This window comes from Myodes glareolus, chromosome 2 (assembly GCF_982192425.1).
Source record: "Myodes glareolus chromosome 2, mMyoGla1.1, whole genome shotgun sequence".
Taxonomy (NCBI): domain Eukaryota; kingdom Metazoa; phylum Chordata; class Mammalia; order Rodentia; family Cricetidae; genus Myodes; species Myodes glareolus.
The window spans coordinates 122579443-122606109 of record NC_142027.1 but is presented as its reverse complement, the minus strand read 5'-3'; the positions used below and the strand labels follow the sequence as shown (position 1 = coordinate 122606109).

The window sequence follows — 26667 nt, the reverse complement described above, 5'->3', positions numbered from 1 at the left end:
CCATGACCATTAAAATAGCTCCTCAGCATTTGCCCAAGACCCATGAGTGACGTCACCATGGCTGGGACTCCGAGTGTGCTGATGACTGTTACAGTCTTCCCAGTTTGTCAGAACACAATGAGGTACCTCAGGAGGGACACAGTCAGACACACATGGGGCAGAGTGGCCTTGTTTGAACTACGCACTACTCTCCATCCGCTACACAGGTGGCCTGCCCAGAGCCCAGCTACAAGTCCCTACTGGCAGGGGAGAGTTGGGAACCCTATACAAAATGAGGGACAGAGTCCAGCAAGCAGCTCAAGGCAGGAAGGGAATGGATAGGGTTGCCTCGTGACAATCTCTCCATTCCTGCTGCTGAGCCCTGCTATCTTGCAGACCTCACAGAATCCCGCTTCCAATGGCACCCCCAAAGAGAGATAATTCTGGAGCACTGAGAGATGCCCACGGTGTGTTTTCTACTTTATCCTAGCATACGCCAGGCCCTACAGGACTCTCCTACACATGAGGTGTGCCTCTGGAACACTGCTACCAAGTGGCAGCTGACACAGGATCCGTGATCAGTGGGGCTGAGATCGAACCCCAATCGTATCAGAGGCGTGATGTAAGAAACACTGCCCCAGTAGCCCATAAAATTTATGAAGTAAAGGCCCAAGCCAACTCTCTTGGTTTGTGGAGTGAGGACTTAGCGCAGATCCAGGGAGCCCCTAGTAGGGTCTGTGAGAAATAAAACAGGGTCTCACTATCACTCCATCTGGGAAGAGACTCAGGAAGCCAAGTTGACCTGCAGCAGAGGGTGGACATGCACTGCTGCCCCTCGTGGCTGCCCATGGAACTACAGCTCTGCTCTGTCTACTGGCCCTCTTTTTATCAAGAAGAGGCAGGATTAAAAAGCCTTTCCAGGTCAGGAAGGGGAACCAAGACCCACAAAGGAAGGTACAGGTGCCACCAAGAAACTGTCCTCCTAGCAAGTAAGTTTACCCAGTTCATCATTACCCAAGGAAATGGCCACTCGGCTCAATCTTCTGATTTAAGACAACAAATGGGGCCCGGGTGGGGGAGGGGTGACTGTTACAGCCTCTTCCGGGTCCTAAATTCTGCCCGTGTCCAGGCTATTGGAATCTCTTATATTCTTTCTGGGTGTAGCAATGAAAGAATGAATGCCCCAGGTCACAGTGAGCTCAGCAGGCAAACGCTTAGGCCTGAACTCCAATCACAGCGACCCACAGTTCACTCCAACTTCAGGGAATCCTAGCAGGAGCCACTCTCCGTGTCCCAGCTCTTTCCAGCCTCTCCTAAGTCCCCAGGCCCTGCTTACCCAGCTCTGAATTCTGCTGAGGGGCAGCAGCCTCCTCATGGTTGGCCTCGTTGGCCATGGAGCGGGTGATGCGGCCTTTGCGGCGGCCTTGGCTGTTGGCAGTTTTGCGGCCTTTGGAGGTCACAGCCTCTTTCTCATCGTTGTCCTCCCCAGAAGTGTCATCTGTCTTCTCCCTGCAGCCATGGAAGGGAAACCAGCATGGGTCAGCTAGAGCCGAGAACCTCAGGACAGCTGGAAGAGACCTTTGGGTCTTTCCCCCAGAGCTGGTGAAAGGGAAGAGGTGATGCCGGCCGAAAGAGGGCGCTGTGGGCAGGCAATGCTATGGGCAGGCAGACTCTGTGACACCATGTCAGTATCAGAAGGCCAGCGGGAGGCTCTACAGGTCTGGGGAGGGAAGGGCAATTGTTGGGTAGTCAGTCAGTTGACTCCACAAGCCACCAGTGGGGACTCACTGACACCAAACAGGGGGTCCTGCTAGAGGCCTTTAAGACTCTCTACAGTCCTTTTACTAGCCAGAGGACTTAATTCTGTGTCCCTACAGAGCAATCTGCCAGGGTACCCAGGACTGCATGCCTGGGGAATAGCAGTCCAGCCTCAGCTCTGTGTGTGCATGCTTTGGGGGGGGGGGGGGGGTGTCACATGATCTGGGCACCCAGCTTCTCAGAAGCAACTGGGGCAGATTTATCGCCTCTGTCACCCATTCATCTTCCTGAAAGATGCTGGCTGGAGCCGTGGAGACAGGGAAGGGGGAGGCGCTGATGTGCACAGGCCCATCACTGGCACCTGCGGCCCTTCCACCTTCTCCTCCTAGCTTGGAGTTGTCAGGTGCTAACGGGAGTGACTATGGCGGTGGGGGCTGCCAGATGCTTGCATCCCGTGTCCTCCCGAGGCTCTTCAGCCCACTCCCTCTTGGACCTCAGGGGCTTTGGGGAAGAGGCAAGGCTGAGTGCCAAAGTGGCTGTCTGGATTTACGAGTCCAGGAGCAGGGCTCAAATGAACAATCAGTCTTCTAGGTCTCTGGGGGGCTGCAGAGAGGGCAGGGGATGGAGGGAGCAGGGGCTGAGGCTTCCGGGAGGAGCGGCCTGGGAGAACTGACTAGGGCTCCAAACTGGCGCCAGGCACTGCTCCCCAGGGCCCAGGTGTGAGCGGAGCAGCTGCAGGGCCTTACTTGCTGAGCTCCTCTTTCTCGTTATCCACATCCTGCTTCTCCTCCTCCTTGTCGGTCTCCTTCTCCTTCTCCTTCTCCTCCTTCTCCTCCTGGCTGCTCCGTGCCATCTGCTGCTGCTGTTGCTGCTGCTGCTGCTGTTGTTGCTGCTGCTGCTACAGCCCAGGGAGCAGAGGCAGGAGGGAAAACGGGAGACAGGTGAAGCTGGGGAAGGGAGGGACGGTGAACACAGAGGCCGGGGCAGCTGGGAAACCAGCCAAGTGGGAGAGGCAGGAGTCAGAGGGAAGCGAGAAAAGTACCGTGCCCTGACACAGGGGCTCAATTCCTGCCTTCTCCACTAAGCCCAGTGGATTGACACCTGCAGAAAGGCCTGGAGCAGGGATAGTAGGCAGGGTGCAGGCGGGCACGCCAACACAAGGTGTGAAGAGAGAAGGCAGGAAGGCGGTCCTCTTCCCCTCCATTGTTCCTTCCTGGCAGGAAAACAAAGCGGTCCACCATGGCTCTAGGCCTTGTCTTTTGCAGGACTAGGCTACACAAGGGATAGACAGGGATATCGTGGCACACTGGTACGAAGAGCAAGAGCCTGGCTTGTACAGTTACCATGTGCTCTTGAGGCTACACTGACTACTCTGGATCCCCAGAGTCACCCTCCCCACCACCAAGAACCCCATGTTCTCGGAGAGGAGGGGCCAAGGCAGCCATGCATGACTGCTGGCTCCTCAGCTGGGCACCAGATGTCTGTCAGCCAGTCCAGGCCCTGCTTTCAGATCCTGCCCCTTCATGAGGCTCAGGAAAGATGCCTCATTCTGGCTGCCAGAGCTCCCTGAAGCTGGCACTGAATGGGCTTTTGTCAGTTCAACAGTGTCCCCTTTACATGAGCTCAAGGTGAGCGCCATGGAAACCGGGGGGTCTGAATTCAAGAAGATGGAAGGCAGGAGGGATTTCTGTTGCCTGGCCTGCACTTTACAGGTGTCCGCCCATGTGGCCTGAGCTGTCTCATGCAGGCGCATGGTACCCAAGTCACTCAGCTGCATCTCCCACCCCTACACACAGAGGCTGCGGTCCAGTGTCTTTGGGAGCTAGGGGAGAGCACTGGAACCGAGTCTAGGACCTAGACCTCACTGCCCATGGCAAGAACCTTAAGAGGTGTCCCTGCAGCCCAGTCTGAGCCCCTGTGAATAGGAGTGACAGGAGTGACGGAAGATTCACTCTTATGCATAACAGTGCCTTGGCCTGAATGAAGCCATGTGCTTGGCCCCTACTGGCTCCTGGGAGACTTGAAGTGGGTGCTGGGTCCCTCTGACCAGCTGCTTGAGGTTGGTGAATCACAGGGCCTGCAAGGCTGGTTGGCAGCACCAGTCAGCTGTGCCTAGGGATCTCGGGCTTGCAGTGATCACATGGGCAACTGTAAGCTGTGGTTCTTGATGCCCAAAGGCTGCCAGACCCTAACCTCACCAAGATCACCATGATTCCTGGCTAGAGGCAGCATCAATATGTGAAATGTACCAGCTTAGTCAGAAGCAGTGGTGTATACCTGTAACCCCAACACCTGGGAAGTAGAGACAAAAGGATTGCAGCCAGAGCTACATAGTGAGATCCTGTCTCAAAATAAAATCAATTCGAACAAAAATAAAATCAATTCCCAGGTTTCTCCAGAGCATTTCCAAGTTGCAGAATGGGACCTTAGACTGACTGGCAAGTTCTTCTCTAATGGCTGGTGAAAAGACTTCAGGCTAAACAACCCCTAGGCTCCAGCTTGGTGTTGTCACTGTGTGAACAAATGGGAATGCCATATGACAATAAAGCTTTATTTACAAAAGCAAGTGAGGGGCCGAGTTTCACTGTAGCTGACTCTAGGCTAACCCTGAGGCTCCCTATGTTCATCTAGCCCCTTGCAAGTCTACTGTTGGAGTCCTCAGATCAGATTGATGGAAAACTTCAGGCTGTTTGTATCCCATGGCCAAATGGATGCCCCAGGAGACTTCAACCCCAGCTTGGAGATCAGATCCATGAGAAGCAGAACTAGAATGCCACCATCCCCCATGACTCCCAAGCTTGCAGTAGTAGCAAGTAACAATTTATCAGTTATGGTCAGGGTAGCCATGGATGTCTCCCACCCCCCATCACAACACTATGGACACCCTGAAAGGCTCTAAGGGGAGTTGCAGGTGTCCAGATCTGCTAGAACTCATTTTTTTTTTTTCACAAAAATGACAGCTGTAAGGATAGGTGCTAGCTGACAACGTGCCTAGGATGAGACTGTGTCCTCATGTCACCTTTGAGCTTCTTGTTCTTCCTAACAAGAATTACACACCTGTTCCAAGGATGAGAACAAGCCACAGAAGTCAAGCAACCCATCCGAGGTCACACAGCATTCCCAGCAGAGCCCACAACCAGATGGGATCTCCACCACAGCCTCGGGACTCTGAGTTCCTCCAAGTGGAACTGTGCATCTACTTTATTCCTATCTCAAACAAACACTTGTCTATAATGGAACACCAAGGCCCCCAAAGTGTGGAGCCCACCCCTACAGAGCATGTTCTGAAGCCGACGAGGCCAGACTGAAGTGTTCTGAGGGACAGCAAAGACCTTCAAGGGGGCACACACAGCCCTGCCTGGCACGTATCCCCAAGACCCTCCTGTGTGAGGAAGTGGGCCTGGTAAGACCCAGCCTCTGCACTGAGTCTTCAGAGGTTTGTGGTAGCCAAGACCAAAGGAAGGCATTTGGGATGCCCTGGGTTGACAATTCACAGCCATATTGACTGACACACATTCATTCATTCATTCAACACAAACACTGTACTTTTTGTACTACCAAGAACTGACAAACCAAACGCCCCAGCAACTGAGCCCTGATGACTTCCTGTGCAGGAAAGGAAACCTGAGGGGTAGGGTGGGTGAACAGGAATGGGGCGTGGGACCAGAGCAGAGGAAGTGCACAGCAGCTGGGGGTACCCCATTCCTCCCTTCTAGGGACACACAGCAGGAGATTTAGGCTCAGCCCTCAGAGGTGTGCTAAAGCCATCTGAGTTTGTGGAATAGTGAGGGTCAAGCATAAAGCATGGCCACCCTGTCATTAACAGAAATGTATACCTTGTCGTTGGTTTAAAACCGGGGCAGGGAGGGGTGTTGTTGTTTTGTTTTGAAGACAGGACCTCACTATGTAGCCACAGTTAGCCTGGAATTTGCTTTGTAGACCAGACTAGCCTCAAACTCAGAGATCCGCCTGCTTCTCCCTCCCAGGTGCTAGGGTAAAGGTGTGTGCCACACCAGGTCAGAGGTCAGCGTTTAAACAGGCATGCGGCCACCGTGGGCCAGCCAGCCTAGGGCTGTGAGGTCACTCCTACAGCTGGAATAGCGAGGCAGGAATAAGGAGTTATGTGGTGGCAAGTGGCACTTGGAACACACCACAGAGGTTCCCAGCACTAACTGTTCACACTCTCCTGAGCTATCTGCTGGGGAGACACTTTCACCCAGGGTAGCTGAGTGCTGCACCCCCAGCCCTAAAGGTCTCATTTTAAATCAACTAGGGGCTGGGGATGGGACATGGTGGGCGTGCTGGCTGGTCTGACACAAGCTTGAGTCACTTAGGGAGAGGGGATCTCAACTGAGAACATTAGAATGGCTTGTGGTGCATTTTCTTGTTTGATGACACAGGACCTAGGTCACTGTGGGCAGTGCCACTCCAGGACTAGTGGTCCTGGATGCTGTAAGTAAGCAGGCTGAACAAGCCATGGAGAGCAAGCCAGTAAGCAGTATCCCTCCATGGCCTCTGCTTCAGTTCCTGCCTTGACTTCCCTCAGAGATGGACTGTGCAGGTGAACTGTAAGCTGAAATAAAATCTGTTTCTACCAAAGTTGCTTTGGTCACGGTGTTTATCACAGCACCAGAAATCCTTACTGAGACAGGGGGCAAAGAAAGGCGCTTGCTGTGTAAGCGTAAGGATCTGAGTTCGGATCCCAGTACCAACATCAAAAGCTGCACACAGATGTATGCGCCTTTAACCCTAGCGCTAGCGAGGAGGAGACGACACAAGATGACTGGGGTTTGCTGACCACCAGCCCAGTTCCAGGTTAAGTGGAGACCCTGTCCCACAGAAATGGAACAGAATAACAGAGGGGACATCTATCAATCTGCACGTGCGCACACACACACACACACACACACACATCCTTCTAAGCAGGATCCTGCACTGCCACCAAAATAAAATCTGACCTGGGACATCCATTCTGGGTCTACCTCCACACAGTAGCTTGCTCTCATTCCCCTCTTGCCTTCAGAAGAGGAGTCCCTTCCTGGGGTCTTTGCACTCACTGTGCCCTTTGCCAGGCCAGTTTCTGCTTACTGCTCAAGTCTGGCTTCGTGTGTCTTCTTGAGAAGCCCTTGGGGTCAGATCCCTGAAAGCAACCCTTGCTCATGTGGGCCCAGGACTTGAGCAGTCTTCCACACCACCTCAAAGCTGACGTCCAGAGACCTCATATGTCTTGCTCAGAGTCAAGTCATCTAAACAGACCCAAACATGCAGGGCCTTCCCAGGTGGGCAACTCCCAGTGCGACCGATCTGGTATACAGTAACTAGCTCTTAGAAGCATCAGGGTCATGTCTGTCCGAGGGATGGATCGTGTCCAAGCAGCACCCACACTCCCACCTCCAACGTTTGGGTAGTGGGAAGAGCTGAGTCTTCTGTGCTGTGTGGGTCCTGGCCCAGGCAAAGGTCTTGAACCTTTATCATTTCCCACAGAAGTGACCCAGCTTGCTCTACCCACAGAGCACAGCCTCTCCAGTCTCCTGGGCTCCCCAAATGCCAGCCCTGAACAGATTCCCCTCTTGGCAGGGAGCTGGGCAGGAAATCAGCGATGTCTGCAGAGCTGGGCCTAAATTGGCATGGGTCTGCCTTGCCCAGAACACATTCAATAAAGCAGCTACCCAGCCTGCCACAGGCCCTAGGCTGGAGGCCTCCTACCAAGGTCTGAGACACAAGCACATTCCCTCACTGGTGCCGAACAACTAAATGGCCTAGCCAGGGCACTGTGGATTGGTCTGACCCACAGGCCCTGGTCATCAACCCCTGGTGACCTCACAGGCAAGGAGCAGCTAGCTGGTCCTCAAGGAAAAAGTGCCTACCATACACTGGCCAGCCTGTCTGGTGCTGCCCTGGAATAGCCTGCTGGTCATACTGTTCCTGGGCAGGCAACCTGGGCCCTGCCTGGGAACAAGGTCAGCTGCCCTTGGCAAGCAACCAGAAAAAAGTGTGTGGGTGGGGAGGAAAGGTGGATGGAGAGGTGAGATGGGGACAAATAGGAGGTGACACAGGGTCACAAAGACAAGGATAGACAGGAAGACAGACAGAGAGCAGGAAACAGGGCCAGACAGAGAGAGAAAAGATGAGAGCCCAGAGTGGAAGCCATGCACAGAGGCAGAGAGTGACCAGCATGTGTGGCCAAGGCCGGGAGGAGCACAGCGTGACAGAGGGTGAGGGGGCAGTTGACAGAACATGGGCCAGGATGTGAGGGCTGACATCAGTGAGGATGAAGAGCCTCTGCCACCAACGTCCCCCTCAAGAGGGGCTGGCCGAGAAGTCTGGAGTCCAGGACAGACTTTTCCTGACTGCAGAAAAACTCCTGAAGACCTACCTAGTCTACCCTCGGGACACGCCTGCTCAGTCACAGGCCACTCACAGCATTTGTGGGCTCCAGGTTTAGGATGGAGAGACCACAGTGGTTGGGACAGTACAGCTGTGACTCTCCTCAGCAGATCTGGGTGAGGGACCAGGAGTGGCCATCAGACCGCTGCCCAGTCAATGGGGCAGTTCGGGGAAGGTGTCAGAGAATGGTTCGAAGAACAAGTAAGGAGGTCACTGTCCCCAGACTCTACTCCTGAGTCTGCCTCACCCTGGACAGAGTCCAGAGAAGCTTCTGGAATGGGAGCCACCTTGCAGCTAAGCAGCAAGGTGAGCCTGCCACTCCAAATGGCCAGCTACACTCCTTGCCCACGGGAAGCTGAGGTCAAGGAAAGCCTCACTCTTTCTTGGCCAGAATAAAGGCAAGTACTGGCTGGGTGGGCTGAGACCTGAAGGTCACTGGTGGTCAGTGCTGGTATCCAATGACTGTTGTTTATTTACTTGGGTTGTTTTTGCTGTTTGTTTGGCTTTCTGCTGGTTTTGGTTTTGGTTTTTCGAGACAGGTTGTTTTCTCTCTGTAGCTTTAGAGGCCATCCTGGAACTTGCTCTGTAGACCAGGCTGGCCTTGAGTTCACAGAAACCCACCTGCCTCTGCCTCCCGAGTGCTGGGATGAAGGGAACGCGCCACCACTATGTTTTTTAAGTGTGACCACTGAACAAGTACTGACACAGGGCCGGTGGGGTCCAGACAGGGAAGGGCTGGCTGTCAGGTTCAGGTCAGCAGGGATGCCCGAGGACAGGTGGAGGACACTAACAAGGTAAATACCTCCTCTTGACCTGGCCAGACAGCCCTGCAAGGAAGCGCTTGTTACCCTGTCCTTAGCCATCTCAGCCTGTGTAGGGACACGAAAGAAAGAGCCCTAGGGGTGCCTGAGGCTCTCCTTACCTACCACCACCTTGCTCTCTGTTTGGGTGCTAGTTCCTAGGGCTGAGGTTCTCAGAGTCACTAACAGCAAGTTCTGAAGAACCAGAGAGCTTTGGCTTGGACAAGCTGGCCACGAAAGTAGGGGGTAAACATGAGAGTCCACATCTCCATAGACATCCATCCCAGGGTGTTCAGAGGGGTATGGGTGCTAAATACCCAGGAGTCCCCAAGGTCACTTCTCTGTCCTTTTCCTCTCTAGGCTCAATCCTACCAAGGCAGAGATGGAAAGAGCATGTGGGGAGGGGGAGGGGATTACGGGACACCTGCGTGGGCTAGGAAAGAAGACAGTTAGTGCAGGAAATGTAACTTCTCCAAGGTGGCATGCAGGATGTGGAACTTGGAGAGGGGGAGGGACACCAGCACCTTAGCCATCTGGGAAGACCCACCTGGTGTCTTGCCTACCTTGAAGCTCCTCCCTGGAGAATCTGAGAGAAGGAATGGCTTGCTGGAATCCCAGTGTGTTCCTGAACACATGGACTCCCCTAGAATGGTAGTTCTCAAAGCCTAGTGCCATCCAGTAAGCACTCAGTACATGCCCTGATGAGGACACACATCCATCTGCCCTTTGCATGGCACCTGGTGTGCTGAGAAGCAGAATGGCCACTTGTGGCATCCCTAAGCAACAGTGTGGGTGGGAGCCACAGGAACCAGACCAGGACCACAGCATCTACAAACCCCAGCCAATAGATGTGCAGAGGACGAGGAACAGTGAGGGGGAGACCAAGATGGCAAAGAAATGGACAGAGAAAGGTGGCTTAGCAGCTCCTGGAGGCACCAGTGGGAACAGGGACCAAAGAGCAGATGGAGACAGAAGCAGCCCCACAGCACAGGCGTATTGGGCAGGGCCACCCTCAGGTGGGAGCAGTTTTCTGCCCTCAGCCCTGTTTCAGAGCATATCACCACAGCACAAAGCCCAGTTAACACAGTCCCTACAGTTCACAGCTCAGCAGTAGAACTTCACATGATGCACACTGGCAGTGTGGCTGGCCAGAGATCACAGGCTGGCCCTACTACCCAATGATCCCCGTACGACAATCGTCTTCCTCAGCTCCTACAGCCAAGGTCTGTCCCCTGTGGATGCCCCACTAGCTATGTTCCCTATTCTCACCATTGTCACTATGGCTACGACACCTCTCACCATCATGGCCATCACCATCATCATCATCATCATCATCACCACCAAACCAGCATCATCACTGTGGTGGCTTAAATGAAATGTTCCCCATACTCTCAAGCACTTGAACACCTGGGTCCCAAGTTGGCAGCACTGTTTAGGGAGGCACGGGAGGTGTGGCCTTATGAGAGGAAGTGTGTCACCAGGGGCAAGCGTTGAGGTTTAAAAGCCACCAACTGCCCCTAGTTAGTTCTCTCTGCTTGGTGCTTGTGGTTCAAGATGTGAGGCCTCGGCTTCCTGCTCCTGTCAACATGCCTGCAATTTGCTGCCACACCTCTCTACCACGATGGACTCTTAACCCTCTAGAACGGTAAGCCCAAGTAAACGCGTTCTTCTGTAAGCTGCCCTGGCAATGGTATTTTTTATCATAGCTACAGAAAAGACAATCATTGCCATCACCAACATCATCATCATCACCAACACCATCATCAACCACCATCACCAAAGACCCATGATCACCAGCGTTATCACCAAACCCATCATCTCTGTCAGCAGCAGTAGCAGCAGCACCCCCTCTACTTTCTATGGCTGGGAATGGAGATTTAAACAGGGTCTCATGTCTCCATAGACCCAAAGCCTCCCAACCTCACCACGGCTTCTACTTGATAGCTAACTGACCTTTTCTCTGTTAGTTTAGAACATTCCTGAACATGGCAGCAAGACCTACAGCATACCCACTGCTCTATGCCACACAGCTGTGGAGTCACACATCTGTCAGAAGTATGAGTAGGCCTGCCCACTGTGGGCACATAAAATGAGCTGGAAATCCACAGCAACAGACCAAGTCCTGGGTGTTTCACTGAGCATGCACACACGAGTGTGTTTGTATCTGTGACCACATATACATGGAAGCAAGATGAAAACCTCAGGTCTTGTTCCTCAAGAACTGTCCACCTTGTATTTGAGACTAGGTCTCTCTTTAGGACCTACGGCTTGTTGATTAGATAGGTGGGCTGGCCAGCAAGTCACGGATCACCTCTCTTCCACTAGAAGCATTACAAGCATGTGCTACAGTACCCAGCTTTTGGTGTGAGTTCTAAGGACGAAACTCAGTTCTGACACTTACACAGCAGGCACTTTACCGACTAACCAGGCACTCGTTCTGGGGTGTTTCACTTGTCTCAGCAGACTGGCCTCCTGGACTGTACTCTGCTTGAGTGAACTGGAAAGCACCAGTTTTGTGGGGCAGTAGCCTCTACTCTTGATGGTCCAGCCCAGTGTGCCAGGGGACCTGACCTGGGAGAGGAAGATGGCCAGTACACAGCATCTCTCCACCTCCCAAACGACACAGCCACAGAATCCCTGGCCATTGTGTACCAGGGTCCCATGTATTGCTTGTATTTACTTAACATCTTCCAGAGGTCAGCCAGTTTTTCCTAAAGGTGGAGAGTGACGTAGGCTGCGTGCCAATAAAGCTTTATTTACACGGAGGCAGCGAGCAGAACTGTAAGCTGCTTGCACTCTAGGCTCACTCGAGACACTAAGGCATGAAACGGGCATGGTGACAACTGGGTAGTTCTCCCCTCAAATATCCATTAGTGAAGAAGCAGAGTTATGAATGCTTGGTGGTTCGCCCCATTGTCCCGGGCAGTCTAGACTCTGAAAATGTGCTCCCCAGCTCAGAAACTTTTGCGTGCATGGGTCTTTTTTTCTGTACGTAGATCTCAGTACCATATATGTACCTGATATCCATGGAGACCAGAAAAAAACTGAATCCCCTGGGACAGATGCTGTGAGCCACCATGTGTGTCCTCTCTAAGAGCAGCCAGTGCTTTCCTTCCTTCCTTTCTTCCTTCCTCCCTCCCTTCTTTCTTTCTTTCTTGACAAGATGTCTGTGTGATCTTTGCTTCCCTGTAGACCAGACTGGCCTCAAACGCATAGAAATCCACCTTCCTCCCAAGTGTTGGGATTAAAGGCATGCACCACCACGCCAGGCTGCAGTCAGTGTTCTTAACTGGTGAACCATCTCTCCAATCCTGAAATGTGGCCTTTTAGCCATAAGGACTATGGACGGATAAGCTGTGCGCCAGGGATGACCCAGCTAAGACAGAAGCAGCAGTTTGTTCCCAAAATGCACTGCCAGTAGCCCTCTTCAAGTCAGATGCCATAGAGAGAACCCTAACAGTGTATGGTTCCAATCATGAAGGACCCTAGAGTGCAGCAGCCTGGGCCCCAAAGCCAAGCAACCCAGACCATCTCTTACCTGACTCTTGCCTCGGCGCCGGTAACTCCGCCTCACCAAACTCTTGTAGTTTTCATTCTTCTTGGTCAGGTAGTAATAAAGGACGCACTCGGCTACTGTCTGTGGGACAGAGAGACGATGCTGAGGAGCACGCAGGGTGAAGGAATCCAGAATAGGAGCCCGGTGTCAAAGCCTGAGTTCAAATCCAGTGACAAGCTGGGTGACCCTGACCAATCTCACCAGCTTGTGTGTGATGAGCACACTGAGCATGTTACTCACGTGGGTTACTCTGAATGAGAAACACACAGGACAGAGCCCGGCATGGAGAGAGGGTAGAGAGTTATGGTTATGGGCTATCAACATAGGTCCTGTCCTTGCAGCTGTAACAGGGCTGGCATCCCAATAGCCCAGCTCCCATGAAGAACAAGGCCTCAGGCACATACAGCTCCACAAACCCAGCCTTTGCCACACATGGCTCTGTGCTTACTCCCCGACTCCTGGAGTCCAGAACAACCTCTCCCAGAACTTAGGCATCAGGGACAAGAAGCGTAAATGGATGTGTGCAGTGGCAGTTGTGCCTGAGATGTCCATTCCTGTATCAGGACAAAGACCACAAGGACTGCTGGGTGGGACAGACCCCAGCTGCCTATACATCAGGTCACCCCTGGAATGAGCCATGAACAGACACTGTGCCCCCACGGTCCTCCCAGCCAACTCTAGCCCACACCCATGGCCCAGCAGAGAAACTGCCCTTCAGCCCAGGGAGACTAAACTTCCTCCTGGTCTGACAGCGAGTGGTGAGATGACAAGTCTGACCTGGATGCCAACCGCATTCGCTGTCGCACTGCCTGGGCCTACTGGGCTTTAGCAGGAACCTTGTGTCCTAGAGGCTCTGGCCAGCTTCATCTAGGCCCTCTGAGTGCCTCTCCCCCTCAGATTCCCATCCTCTTTCCTCCCCCGCAGCCTTGCTCAACCTCCAATTTTGAGCCACCCTGACTCTATGGAGGCCTAGACTTAACCTAGGACTGTTGGCCCACACCCAGCAGGACGCGTCACCAGCCAGGTAGGCTATTTATAGGGCTGATTTCCAACACTAGTTCGTCAGGTACTGGATCCCAAAGGGTCCTAGAACACACCACCCCCACGACAGATGTCAGGAATGGTCATTGTCTTTGAAAATGGCTATCTGGATCCCATGTTCCACCTCCCGCCAGCTGCCAGCAGACCTGGGACTTGGGCCAAGGGGCCAGCCAGGGTGGGCATCCCACTGCTGAGGGACTAGACATATAAACCACAGCCCTCAAGGGTGGGTAATGGTAGTCTAAGGTGCTGGGCCTACAGAAGCAACTCCAGCACAGAGCCAATGCTGCCACATGCCCACACTAAGGGCTGTCCACGTGCTATCAACCAGCCTAGTGTTTGAGTGAAGGCCACATAGCTGCCCTCGGGTGACAGTGTGACTCCTTGTCAATAGGAGGCAGAGCTAGAACAGAGTGCTCCAGGCTCGGGTTTGGGGGACGGGTGGGGTTCAAACATCAATCTGCAAGAATGTTTATTCAAGTGATAGAGACACTTTAGCCACATACTGGAAGTAGTATCTGGACTGTTAGGAAGCCCGCAATACTCATGGACTCACGAGGTCATTCCGGAAACACACAGTCCTGGATGCAGGCCATACCTGGCCACAAGGCCTCAGCTGGAACGTGGCTAAACTCTCTAAACTGGCACCTATCCCTGTGTGCTGGGCAAATGGCTATGTGATGCCAGTCCCCACAGCTTTGCCGCCTGGGACTGAAGCCCGAGGCTCCTCCCCATCCCGGGTGGGGCCTGCATGGCTTTTCCCCCTGAGGAAGGAGGAGGAGGCAAGAAAAAAGATGGAGCTGGCCAGGGAGACAGAGGAGGAGCATGCACTCCACCCAGCGCAGATACCGGCCCTGGGGAATGGATGGCGAGCTGGCTTAGTACCCAGCACTGCCAGCCAGGAATGGACACTCACCTTTCTCTCCAGGAATGAGGCGATCAGGCCAAAGTTCTTGGGGTGCTGCATGAACCTGGGGGGTGAGGGAAGGGGAAAAAGACAGGCATTGAGGCTAGGCGAGGCTGAGGGAGATCCCGCAAGACAACCAAGAGCTGAAAGTACCCGGGCGCCTGCCACCCCAGCCTGGCTTGGCGGGTGCCGCCCCGCTAGCAGATCTTCAGGGCGTGGGAAGGGCTGTGGGGCAGGGACCAGGGTCCAGGGCGTTCCTCTGAGTGACTCACTGGCTGTAATGCCTTTGAAAATACATTTGTTTGTCTTGCCGCAGGCTTCCAGGAAAAATGAGGACACGGCATTCAGCTTGCCAGTGGGGCCCCCCCCCCAAGATCTGCTTTTGTGTCTTTACTCAGCTGGGTCTGAGAAGCTGGGCCTAGCTCAGTGCGGCCTAACTCAGCCTAAGCCAAGCCTGCCTGAATGAGGCCAGGCCAGCCAGGCGATAAGGCCTCCGGAGTGCTGGAGCGGAGCCTCGGATGCCCAGGAAAAGCCAAAAGTGGCTAGAGCCGCAGGGGGTGGCGGGAACTGGCGCCAAGCCACCAGCTTCCTGTGAAGACTGAACATTACTGGGAAAGCCGGCCAGCTGAAATGTCAGGGCCAGGCAGGCAGTCGTGGGGGTGGGGACAGGGTCAAGGCCTGCTCACACCCCAGGGGTGCTGAGTGGCGTCACTGGGCCTGTCCCCTACTCTCCAACAACTTGCCACCACCCCGGTATCTCCTGGGGCAGAAATGGCTGCCATAAGTACCGGGCTGGTTCCCACCAGAGCATAGCCTGTGTTGGGCCGCCCCGCCTGGCCTCCAGGTGGCTGGGCAGCAGGCCAGAGGCCTCTCCCGCTCCCCCCGCCAGACACTGGGGAATCCGGAAGGGCCTCTTAGCTCTTCCCAAGGAAGCCATGGTAGCAGGGCGGCAGGATGGCGGGCTACCCTGCCAGGGCTCTGCCCACCCAGGTGGCAGGCAAGCCTGGGACACCTACCACTCTTGCCCCTATACCTTCTACAGAGTTTCCTCAGGCAGTAATGGGCCCCAGGACACCAGGAACCAAATGTGAGATACTTTAGGACACTGATCCCTCTCCCCACCATCAGGTCACTGAAGACAGGTTAGAGTCAGGTTTGATGACACAATCTGCAACCCAGCAACTCAAGCGGCTGAGGCAGGAGGACAACCAGACTGGGGTACAGTGAGTTTCAAACCAAACAGGGCAATTTAGTGAGACCTCATCTCCAAAGTATAAAAGAAAAAAATTAAACCGTGAGACCCAGAGGTAGGCTGTCCTCAGAGGTCCTGGAGTCCAGCCCGGCACTGGGCACATCATGCCACTGCCGAGGGAGCATTTGTGGGGTTCTACTAATCAAAGGTCAATAAGACACCAAAAGGAAGTCAACCATAGCAGTACATGCCTAGATAACCAGTTTCAGAGTTCAAAGCCAGCCTGTGCTGCAGAAAGGCAGGCCAGAGTGGCTCATGCTGTGATCCCAGCATGCAGGAGGCTGAGGCAGGAGGGTCGAGACCAGCCCTGGCTAGACAGTGAGTCTGAAGTTTGAGCTATGAGACTCTGTCTTAAAAACAAAGCAATAACCACTGAATAACAACAACTAGGCAACAAAAGTTCTCCACATACATTAAGCACACGCAGACCATCTGGGCCTACGAAAACCATATTTGGTATGCCCGTGTTACTATCTCCCAAATAACACTTGAGTAACGACTGTTCATGTGGACTTAGATTACATCTGTTATTGTGACCAACCCTGAAATAAGAATGGGGACACGCAGGTCTTATGCAAATCATCAACCTTTCACATAAGGGACAGGGTGTCCAGAGTTTTTTGCGTTGGGGCAGAAGTAGCAGCCAGCAGTACCAGGCCAGTTCCCACCAAAGCCAGGCCTCTGTCGGGCTGCCCTGACATGGAACCCTCACGGGCACTTAGAGAGCACTATATGGCCATGCCCATTTTACACAGGAGGAAACTGAGGCTGGACGGAGACTGGCTTGTGCAGGGTCAAGCTGCTGTTAAGTGGTAGAGCATTTGTCATCAGCACCTTGGCAGGTGAGGCCTCCACAAAGACCAGGACCCTCCAAAGACCCACTTAGTACGGCGGTGTCTTGCACAGACAGAAGATAGATCCAAAGTAGACACCGACTATGGAGGATCAGAGTAAATCACTATACCTGAAGAGGAATGAGACGCCTCAGGAAGGTTCAGCCACACAAACACCCCCACAGTGCTCATCTACTAAAATAACAAGCCCACCAGGGAACCTGGACACACAGGGCCTCAGTCACCTCAGGACCCATGACTGTCCTCTGGCCACTGTCCTGGGTCACATCATACACCAGACAGAGAACAGGAGTCCCAGACACAAGCCACAAAGAGACCAAGGACTAGATGCCCGCGGGAGCAGCTCCTCGGGGTACGTCCCCTACTGACCTGTACTAGGGACCCACTCTATTAGCCCTCTGAGAATGCTTTGTGCTCCCGTGGCCAAAGGCCATTCTGTAGCCACTCTCCAAGCCCTGTGCAGTCACCAAGAATGGTCTGTGATCTGGAGTGGGGCAGCCTATTGTTGTACAGCGCCCTTCATAGGGCAGGTACAGTCTGACCCTAGACAACCGTTCCCCTAGCAGGCATAAAGACAAAGGCCTCTCTGGAGGGAAAGCAGGTCAGCCACTCTGCTCAATGAATGCCTGCCGCACAAGAAGCTCGCTCCCAGCAGGCCCTCGTGGGCAACATGCGGGCCTCTGTCCCCACTTCACTTTCTACTATCTTGCTTCCCATCCTGGTCCTCTCTGAGGAGGGCTTTCTGCCTCTGATGGAGGATCTATGACACTGTTCCAAATTACATACCATGAGACCCACCACCTCTTCCAGGGCTCCCGAAAGGGGGGAATGTCTCTTTCTGCCTAGACACCACCTCTCGGGTCCTCGCCCGGGGCTGAACTGTTCTCCTCTACCCAGCATTCCACACTCATCCCCCTGAAACTGCTACCCAGAAACCTCCTGAAGTTCCTTTTTTTTCCCCATTTCTGAGACAAAATTTTTCTGCATAGCCCTGGCTGCCCTGGAACTTGCTTTGTAGACCAGACTGGTCTCTAACTCAGAGATCCACCTGCCTCTGTGTTCCAAGTGCCAGGACTAAAAGTGTGGCCACCACACCCAGCTGAGCTCCATCTCCTACCACCCCTTGGTTCCTGCCCGGCATTCCCCACAGTCTGTCCCTTCCAGATGGACAGCTGCACCCTGCCTCTGCCATTCAGCTCTGTGCCTGTGAGGCGTCGTCACCTCTCTGAGCCTCTGTGGGGGGAACTGCCTGACTCAAGGCTATGGAGAAGGAAGAGGAGACAAGGACATAATTCCCAAGGAGATGGAAGCAGAGATAAGAAACCAAGGACCCCAGTGTGCCACAGGAGCAGGGAGAGTTCCGGACAGAATGTCCCTGTGGTTAGGGTGTGAGGACGGAGAAGACGAAGGCAAGGCTCCTAGGCAGCCATGGAGGGCACTCACTTCTCACGGAAAGTGTCCCTCTCCTGCTCACTCCACATGTTGGTAACCTGGCGGTCCTTGTACACCTTCATGGGGTCATCCATGAGCCCATTCATGTTGATGAACTTGATCCTCTGCTGGTCTGCATCATATAACATGGGCGGGATCACTGCCAGCTGACGCATCTGCTTCTCCAGGTTCTGCAGTAGAGCAGAGGGTGGGGTCAGAGGGCAAGTAAAGGACCTAGCAGGTAAGGAGCGAGCATCCTGGGCCTTGGACATTGCTGGGAGTGGGGGGAATGAATTAAGAGCCAGCAGTGGCTGGCGCTGGTGAGGATTTAGAGGCGTGGGATGGCAGGAAGGCAGAGCTATAAATTCAGTACAGAGTATGAAGCCTCATCTGCAGCAGCAGAACCCATGAAACTCAGGGCCACGAAGGCAGTGTAATAAAACACTGTGAGGGCAGGGACGGGGCACGGCCCAGCCCAGCTCCATGCACTCACGGGGTGGCACATGTCTGGTTCAGAGCCAGGAATCCAGGGCACAGTACAGGGCATGCAGAGAGCCTAGCCACCTACCTGCCAAGTATTCACAACCAGCATCCCCTGGGGACTCAGCCTGCCCTGCCCTTCTATGGCTGCCTCATCCACCCGTGTTGGGGAAATGCCACTGACTGCTGAATGTCTCCTGATCAGCACTTTCTAGTTTTGAACCAGACTCCAGCCCTGCTCTGGGAATGTCCCCCCCAAGGGGAGGCAGCGGCAGCACTCTTGTGTGGCTAGGACCCAGGGAAGGGTTCAGTGTGTGGGTGGACAGAGACACCTTCCTGCTTCCAGAGGAAATAAAAGTCATGTCCACATCCTAGAGTTGCTGGAGAAGCCACCACATCAGTGGGACAGGTACTGAACCCAGGCACACGGTCACCAGCCACCCGGCTCCAGGGCTGCAGCTGGTGGCTTTTCGAGTTCTGCTTTCTGTCCCCAAAAGGAGGGAAGGTTTTTCAACAGAACAATGCAAAAGGACATCACTTCAAGGCCAGGCATCTGGGCATCTTATACTGCGCTGGGGTACCCGCCCCAAGTCAGGTTGCTAGGTGCTTGGGGCTGTCACCGCATACAAGGAGACAACTTAAGTAGCCATCTGTGGTGCACGGGTGGGGACTCACCTCAGAGAACAGCCACAAAGGCGTCACCAACTGCCCTGTCCAGCACCTCACTTTAGTGTCCATGTAAACAGCCTCGAGGGGTTCAAAGGGGATGGGTGCTCTGGCCACCTCTACCTGTGAGCAGAGCCACTGGGAAGGAAACAAGGGTTCTGGGACATGGCATTCTGGGTCCACTGTGGTGCTGGCCATGGGGACACCTGGCCCACAGACCAGAAGGGGGCAAGCCCCGAAACAGTGATTATAGGTAGAGTCACCAATACTGGCACTACTGTCCAGGTGCTCTGGGGAGGACCACAGGACAACAGGCTGGAAGACAGGCTCCTAGAGGATGGTCCTCAGCTGCTCCACCTCATCCCACTGAGAGGCTCACCTGCTAGTTCTGCCAAGGTCAGTCAACAGAAGGCATGAAACGTGGCAGTGGAAGAAGAGTGAGGGGTACCTATCCCTATTCACCAACCCAGCCTTCTGATGTTCCTTCTGGGCACCAGGGGTTGCAGGTTAGTGAATTTCCTCAACTCTGTCCTGCAAGGTCATCTTCCAGTTTGCTGGCATCTCTATCAACTCTGCACTTTGGGGGACAGGCGTGGCCTGGCAAGGCCATGGGTTACTAGTGTGCCCACAACGCCCAACACTGGTTCTGACATGCGCCTACCACCAGTCTCTGGACTAAAAGCCTCAGGGTGGCTTCCCCTCCTGTTGGCACCTGCCTGCTGTGGCATGGAACACATGTAAGGGACACGGAGAGGGACACGCAGAGACAGCGGGCTATCTATGGCATCATAGTGGACTCACCTCTTGCTCAGACAAGCCATCGATGATCTCGGAAACCTCGTGTTCACTGCGGGCAGCTGACATGGAGAGCCCACTGCCGCGCTGGCCCACTCTGCTGGAGACCAGAGGGACATAGTTAGGATCAGCCTTCCTATTGAGAGGTTAGGCTGGGTCCAGGGGACAGAACATTCTAGTGGGAAAGCATGGGAAGTTATGGCTAGGCCTCCCACCTCATAGGCCTGGAGCCCCTCAGGAATGCCACTCCCTGAGGTTACAGGATAGCAGCCCATCTCCCATGAACCAATCTGATAAGGGACAGCAACCCACCAGGGGCCCAGTGTTGCCTCCAGCCTGAGGGCCAGGTGCAGGTCTCTGGGCCTCAGGTCAGTTCCCAAAACCCATGCTGCTATGGGTGGGTGAGACAGGCCTGATGAACCTCTGAATGCAGGTGACCACTACCTAACCTCATTCACTGAGAACAGCCCGCCCAGGTTGTGGCCTCAGTAGAGACAGGCACCCAGCTAGGAGTTGAGTGAAGCCACCCACCAACCACCCTAGTCTCGTTCAGCAGCTTCGGGGTGTGGAATAGAAGGAGCGAGGACAGCAGGGAGACACTTAGGAGTGTCTGGGCCAGCAGGTACTAAAGAACCCTAGCTCTAAGTAGGAAGCCCTGTGGTGTCACCAGGGGCCCAATGGACCAGCACAGCACTCAGCTCCACATGCACTTGCCTCATGTGTATTTTCTTACAAGGGCTCACTTCCGTGCCCTCACTTTCACAAGCACTCAGTCCTGCATGTGTTCTAACATGGGCTCATCTCTTCACCCTCACCCCTCACACCCTCACCCCTGCCACCCCTGTGGCGCCCTCACCTCTGCATAAACTTGCATGTAGTCCCTCTCTAACATGGGCTCCTCTCTTCACCGTGACCCCTGCACACCCTCACCCCTGCAGAGCCCTTACTTCTGCATGCGTTCTTGCAGCTCCCGCTGCTTGCGGATCTCCGGGAACTGTTTCTCGTAGTACTCCCGCACCTTGCTCTCCTTGGCCCTCCTCCGTGGATTGTTCTCAATGCGTTCTACCTTCTTCTCCCACGCCTCCATGAGCTGGTCATAGCGCTGGCAAAAGCGCTGTTCCTGAGGGGGCATGGCCAAAGAGCGGAATACTGGTGAGGACCAGAGACTGCCCGCTGTACTCACACAGACAGGCTCGCTTTGTCACATCACAGAGCTCGTGACCCCTGGAAAGCCATGGGTGCCCCATGGATGCTGTGGCCACTCCTTCCCCAGAGCCGGGTCTCCTTTACAGGGCCTCATCTGACTTGGAAGCCACCAGGCCCACCAAGTTATTATCTCAGTCACACAACCAAATGAGAAACAGCCCTGAACCAAAAGGCTGAGCTCATGCCCTCTGCTTACACTGGCTCTTATGGCCCAGGAAAGAAAGATATTCCCAGGGAGCATCCACTTTCTGGCAGTTCTTCATCCATGGTCCAAAACTAGGAACCCAAACCCAAGGAGACATTGGAAAGAAGGCTCTGCCCTCCTCTGCAGGATGAGGAAGTTCCCATCCTTGTCTAACCATCAAGCTGTCTGCTGCGTATCTCCCAACCAGTCAGAGCACAGCCACATGACCTCTCTATATCCAAAAGAATCATTTAAAAACCCCACCTCTAGCAGCCACAGGAGGACAGGAGACATGGTCACATAGCAACCCGGTATGTTCTTATGCTCCAGTACTGCCACAGTGTGCTTAACCTTTGACCAGAGCACCTTGTGCCCATGGCTCAACAAGAGGTGAACAATAGCCTGGGGTGTGGGACCCCAGCAGAGGGAACGGGGGTGGACACCACCAGTCCAGCCTAGGCCTCTTGGCTCCCACCAAGGTGCCCAGGGGAAGAAGAGACCAGAGGACGGAGATGGCAGAGGACGCCAGAGCCAGGGTCAGTCAGCGGAGGGTTGGGGCTGTACCATCCCTATCTTGCAGACAAATGACAAGGCCCCAAGATCTCAGAAATATCCACGTGCTCCACAGCCCCAGGTACCAGCACAAAGTCTCAAGCAGCTGCCCTGGAGGCTCTGTCTAAAACAGGACTCTCCAGGTCTAACCACATGTGCCTACTATAGTCTGTGTCTGCTTCTACTAGGAAATGTGTGCACTTGGTCCAGGGGGCCACTGTCCAGGGACAGCAGGATACCACCCACAGGGAAGGAGCTTCGCCAGGGGAAGAGGCAGACCTCTGTCAGCCTGCCGGACAGGCTTCCAGCATACTTGTTCCAGCAGGAAGGAGTGAAGCAGGCTCCTCTCTGGAGGACCACATGCTCCCAGGAACTGGCCCCAGCCCTGGGGTCTGACTCCACAAGGCGAGTAAGCAGAGCTTTGTGGGGAGGCCCACGGCCCAGCTCTCCAGGCCTTGCTGGAAAATGAGAAAGCGCTCTGTGTCCCTTCCTCGTGCTGCAGCATGGAGGCCTCCCTTCCCTACGCTGGGCCAGTTGGGCCGCAAAGCCCAGGGCTCGGAGGCTTCTCCTTATCTCTAAAAAGCTGTCCCCTCCCTCCACAGCCCCAGTCATGGAGAGGTTCCTTATGACCCCAAGCCCACCCCAGATTCTCCTCCACTTCACTGGCTCCTTGCAGGAGCCGCAAAGACCTCTGACCTGGGACACTGGATAAGGCTGAGGCTGGGAGCTCAGGGCAAACCGCAGGGAGCATGTAGCGGTGACAAGGCAGGACGGCAGAGTGGACCTCCATGTTTGCCTTCTCCTCACCGCAGCAGCAAGGCCCTTCCCTTCCTACCTGCCCTCACTCAGCAGAGATTTGCACACGACTTCTTGCCCTTTCTTGCTCCTTGCGTCTAGGCATGGCCACTCCTCCTCTGCTACCAGGACCCCTTCCCCACCTGAGCTATCGGAAAGCTTGATTTTCGCCCTGGAATTCAGAGCAAGCCCTGCCTACCCAGGTGGATCTGAACAGAGACTCGGGAATCAGGCAGCTGGGTGCCAACCCAGACCTTATGACTTCTCAGCTGTATGACATGGGGTAAGTACCTTAGCCTCTCTGTCTCAGCTCCCTGCCTGAAACACAAGGCTGGGAAGACAAATCCACCTCAGTGCCTGCAGCCGAAGGAGTCTAACTGGTGACCGCCCTCCATCTCTTCACCCACAATTTGGACTCGAGCATCACCAGCCGCTTCAATGTAAGTAGTACTTAGTTGCCGCCTTCTGTTTACTACATACCCTCAGGCTCCAGGCACCACTGAGTAGCCCGGCCACACCAGTACCAGTAATACCAGTAGTACCAGGCCGGCCTGACTGAGGCAGGAGGTGGGGACCACCTCGAAGCCCATCTCTATTTCAGGAAGGGTCAAGTGCAGCTGAGCAGAGCCTTGAGGCCAGCCTCTGCCCTGCCTGCCTCCACCGCTCTCCTCACCAGCCTCACTTCCCCACTGTCTCTTAGCAGCCCCTGGCTTGAGTAGAATGGATGACATCCAGCCAAAGCCTGACGCTGGTTCAGTGCCTAACCGGTGCCCGCATGCAGAGAGCCCAGGAAGGGCACCGTTCCCCAGACTCAGGACCACAGGGCAGACAGACACTGTGTAGACACCCTGATGCACGGAGCTGAAGGCACGGAGGGAGGGCCTGATGGAACCACTCTGATGCCGACCCCACAAACTTCTTAGCTACACAGTTCTGGCACTGTGCAAGTAGACATGATTGTAGGGTGTTGCTCCTGCCCTCGCAGCTGAGCCAAAGACAGTGATCTGGCCTCCATCCCTTAGCCCTGGTCTCCTGCTGGTCAAACTGCAACTGCTCAGGGCTCCCCACACCACTTGTCTGGCTTCGGGAAACCACCACCCACCACCACAGACCAGGGGCCTTGCTGCTTTCCAAGGGCTGTTTTTTGACCTGGCTGGGGATGGGGGAGGTTCATTTCTCAGGGCTCTCCTACCTCCATCTCTCCCCAAAAATCTCCCTCAGCACAAAAGTTCATCATGGGTATTTTAGAGTGAATTCAAGACTCCCTTCTTGGGGTTAGAGAGATGGCTCAGCAGTTAAGAGCATTGGCTGCTCTTCCAGAATACCAAGGTTCAATTCCAAGCACTCACATAGCAGATCACAACTGTCTTTAACTCCTGTTCCAGGGGATCTGACACCCTCACAGATAGTGTGCGTTTAAAAAAAAAAAAGCCCCCCCCTTTCTGGGCTTCAGTGGCTCCCCATTCTAAGCACTGGGAAAGGGGTTAGGAGCCCCACCATAAGCCCCCACCACCACAGCAGCTGCCGACTCTATGGCTCATCTACAGCATTCTTTTATGACCCAGAAGTCCATTCCAACAGCTGCAGAGCCAACAGGGACCTCGGGGTCTGACTCTGGGATAACCGTGGATGGGGACACAGGACCTCATCCACTACACCAATGGAAAAGAAGGGTTAGGGATGGGGACTTGGAGAAGGGCAGAGTAAGAAGCAGGACACCGCTTGCCCATGGTGTTGAGGCGACTGAAAAGGACTCACTGCTTTCATATGGCATGGAGAAGACAGGACAGAAAGGGACTCACCCACTGCTTGCGCGCGTGGTTCCTCCGTTTGAAGTACAGGATCAGCTTCTTCCGCATTGCCTGGTTTCTGGAGAGCACAGACAAGGGTCAGAGATGGAAGCTCTCAGCTTGTCCTCAGTCAGATGAGAGCCCACAGTCCCCGTCCTTCAGTCCCTCAGTCCCTCCAGGCCCCACACTTGCCAGCCTGCACCATCCTTGTCCTGCTTAGTCAGCCACGGGTACCAACCAACCAAGTTCAACCCCTGGGCTCCTTGCCGCCGGAGACAAACGAGTCACTGTCCTGGGGACCCTGTCCTGTGAGGGGCTAAAGGCACCAAGGGGTCTCCAGCCAAGACAGACAGCTTCCTCTCAGCAGAGCAAGCAGCTTGACCACACAGGCCCCACAAGGTTCTGCGAGTGGTACTGAGGAAAGGGGTGGGGAAGTCTGAGAGAAAAAGGGGGGCGGAGACATGGGGAGAAGGACAGGAGAGAGAAACTGGGAGAAGAGAGAGGAAGAGAGGAGATCAGAGGTTTACCTCAGAATGGACAAAGATTTGGAAAATGGAGGTGGAGGGTAAAAAAAAAGACACGAGCAGGCAGGAGGGTTCAGACTACAAAGAGGGAACAGAAATCCTGAGGGAAGGCACAGCAGCCATGGGATACAGGACTCTGCCCACCCTACCTCACCACTGAGCAACAGAGACCCCCTACTCCCCACAACCCTGCTACACTGAGCCAGGTGCCGTGACCAACCTCTGGGTCCTTCCTGTGGGAGACACAGACAGGCCTTGGGGACTGGGCTTGCCCTCTCTAACCCGGGCTCACAGCTACATCACTTTTCTGGAGAGGGATCCCCAACTTTCCCATAGTGCCAGCATGTCCCCAATCTACCGGGAGCTTCCACTACTGAGAGTCACCTTGGAGTGAAAGCCTGGAGGTCCCATGCCTGTGAACACAGATACGGCTTGGCTGGTAGAATGCTCGCCTAGCAAGCACAAAGTCCCGGGTTCAATTCCCAGCACCACATGAAATGGGAGCATTGGTCCACACCTGTAATCTCATTATTTGGGAGGTAGAGGCAGAAGGATCTAAGATTCAGTTACTCTCCACCGTGTAGAGTTTGAGAAGATCCTGGACTGAAGGAAAATGAGAGCAAAAGGCAACAAGAGGTGTGGGGGGAGGTATGCAGCCACCTCCCCCTCCTGGAAGAACAGGGCAACCACCAATCCTGATGCATGGTGTACAAAAAAAAAAAAAAAACAACAACAACAACAACAAAAATCAGAAACTTCCACGGAGAGACAGGGGAAGACTCCACAAACAGTCCATGAAATCAGCAGCCTGCTGGTAACAGACATGAAGGGAGCTGAGGGGACCTGGGCTCCAGGGCTTGGCAGGACAAGGTGAGGTTTAGGGAGGGTGTGACCCCACCTGTGCCCAACATGTGCCTGGTTAAGCTGAGGACCAGGTGTTAGAAAGCCCATGCCTACTGTGGCAAAGGAGACCAGCCTAGACCAACGTGGGGCACCAGGCCAGGGACATAAGGATTAAATCTCTCAAGGGCTTGGCTATGTGACCCTGGAGAAATTTTTTGGCACCTCTGAACCTCTAGAGCAAGACATATTCCCAGTAACCCGGGTCCTAACCAACTACTTCCTGCTCACCCCACAAATGAGATGGTGGGCCTAGGATATATGGAAGCGAGGAACCTCCTTCTAAGCCTGAGACCTGAGGACCAAGGCTGCTCTGGCAGAGACTGAGTAGGCACACAAAGCCAGTGACTTGGGAACACCAGGAGGCCGCTAACCCAGGCTGGGTGGTGGCTGTGCAGCTTCATCCTGTGCTCTGAGACTTGTCTGGCATCCAGCCATGGAGACCCCTGATGGTCTCACAGTGCCTGGTGGCCTCCTGCATGGCCCTCCGTCAGCATGACCTGGGGGCTGCCTTCCCTCTCCTAGCAGTTTGAGATCTAAGCCCCTAAGGCCAGCCTCCCAGTCCAAGTGGCAGGTTCCCTGGCACTAGCTTGGCAGCTACTGACACTTTCCAGGGCAAGGCAGAGGAGGCAAGAGGCGCACAGGTGACCTCCACAGGTCTGAAATCACCCACACCAGGAAGCCAAGCATGAAATTAACTTGAAAGTCATGGCCAGGCATGCAGGCAGAGAAATTAAAATGACAGGGGCTAGGTCCCCAGGGAAGGGAGCCTTCCCACCTCAGCAATTACAGCAGACAGTGAAGGAGCAG

At 54.5% G+C, this 26667-nt stretch overlaps 1 protein-coding gene across 21 annotated transcripts in view; it reads right to left on the bottom strand.

The window, feature by feature from the left end:
• Ncor2 (nuclear receptor corepressor 2) overlaps window positions 1-26667 on the bottom strand; it is a 155753-nt gene that overhangs the window by 50382 nt on the left and 78704 nt on the right. For 17 of the 21 annotated variants that reach the window (XM_087903637.1, XM_087903632.1, XM_087903625.1 and 14 more), the window contains 8 exons: window positions 24446-24512; window positions 20854-21026; window positions 19913-20006; window positions 17978-18156; window positions 14438-14492; window positions 12463-12561; window positions 2484-2635; window positions 1316-1488 (listed from right to left, as the gene is read on the bottom strand). In XM_087903637.1, coding sequence (XP_087759763.1) covers window positions 1316-1488; window positions 2484-2635; window positions 12463-12561; window positions 14438-14492; window positions 17978-18156; window positions 19913-20006; window positions 20854-21026; window positions 24446-24512 — 992 coding nt within the window. The remainder of the gene's footprint in view (window positions 1-1315; window positions 1489-2483; window positions 2636-12462; window positions 12562-14437; window positions 14493-17977; window positions 18157-19912; window positions 20007-20853; window positions 21027-24445; window positions 24513-26667) is intronic. The other 4 variants (XM_085678758.2, XM_085678794.2, XM_085678820.2 and 1 more) reach the window with 2 other exon arrangements.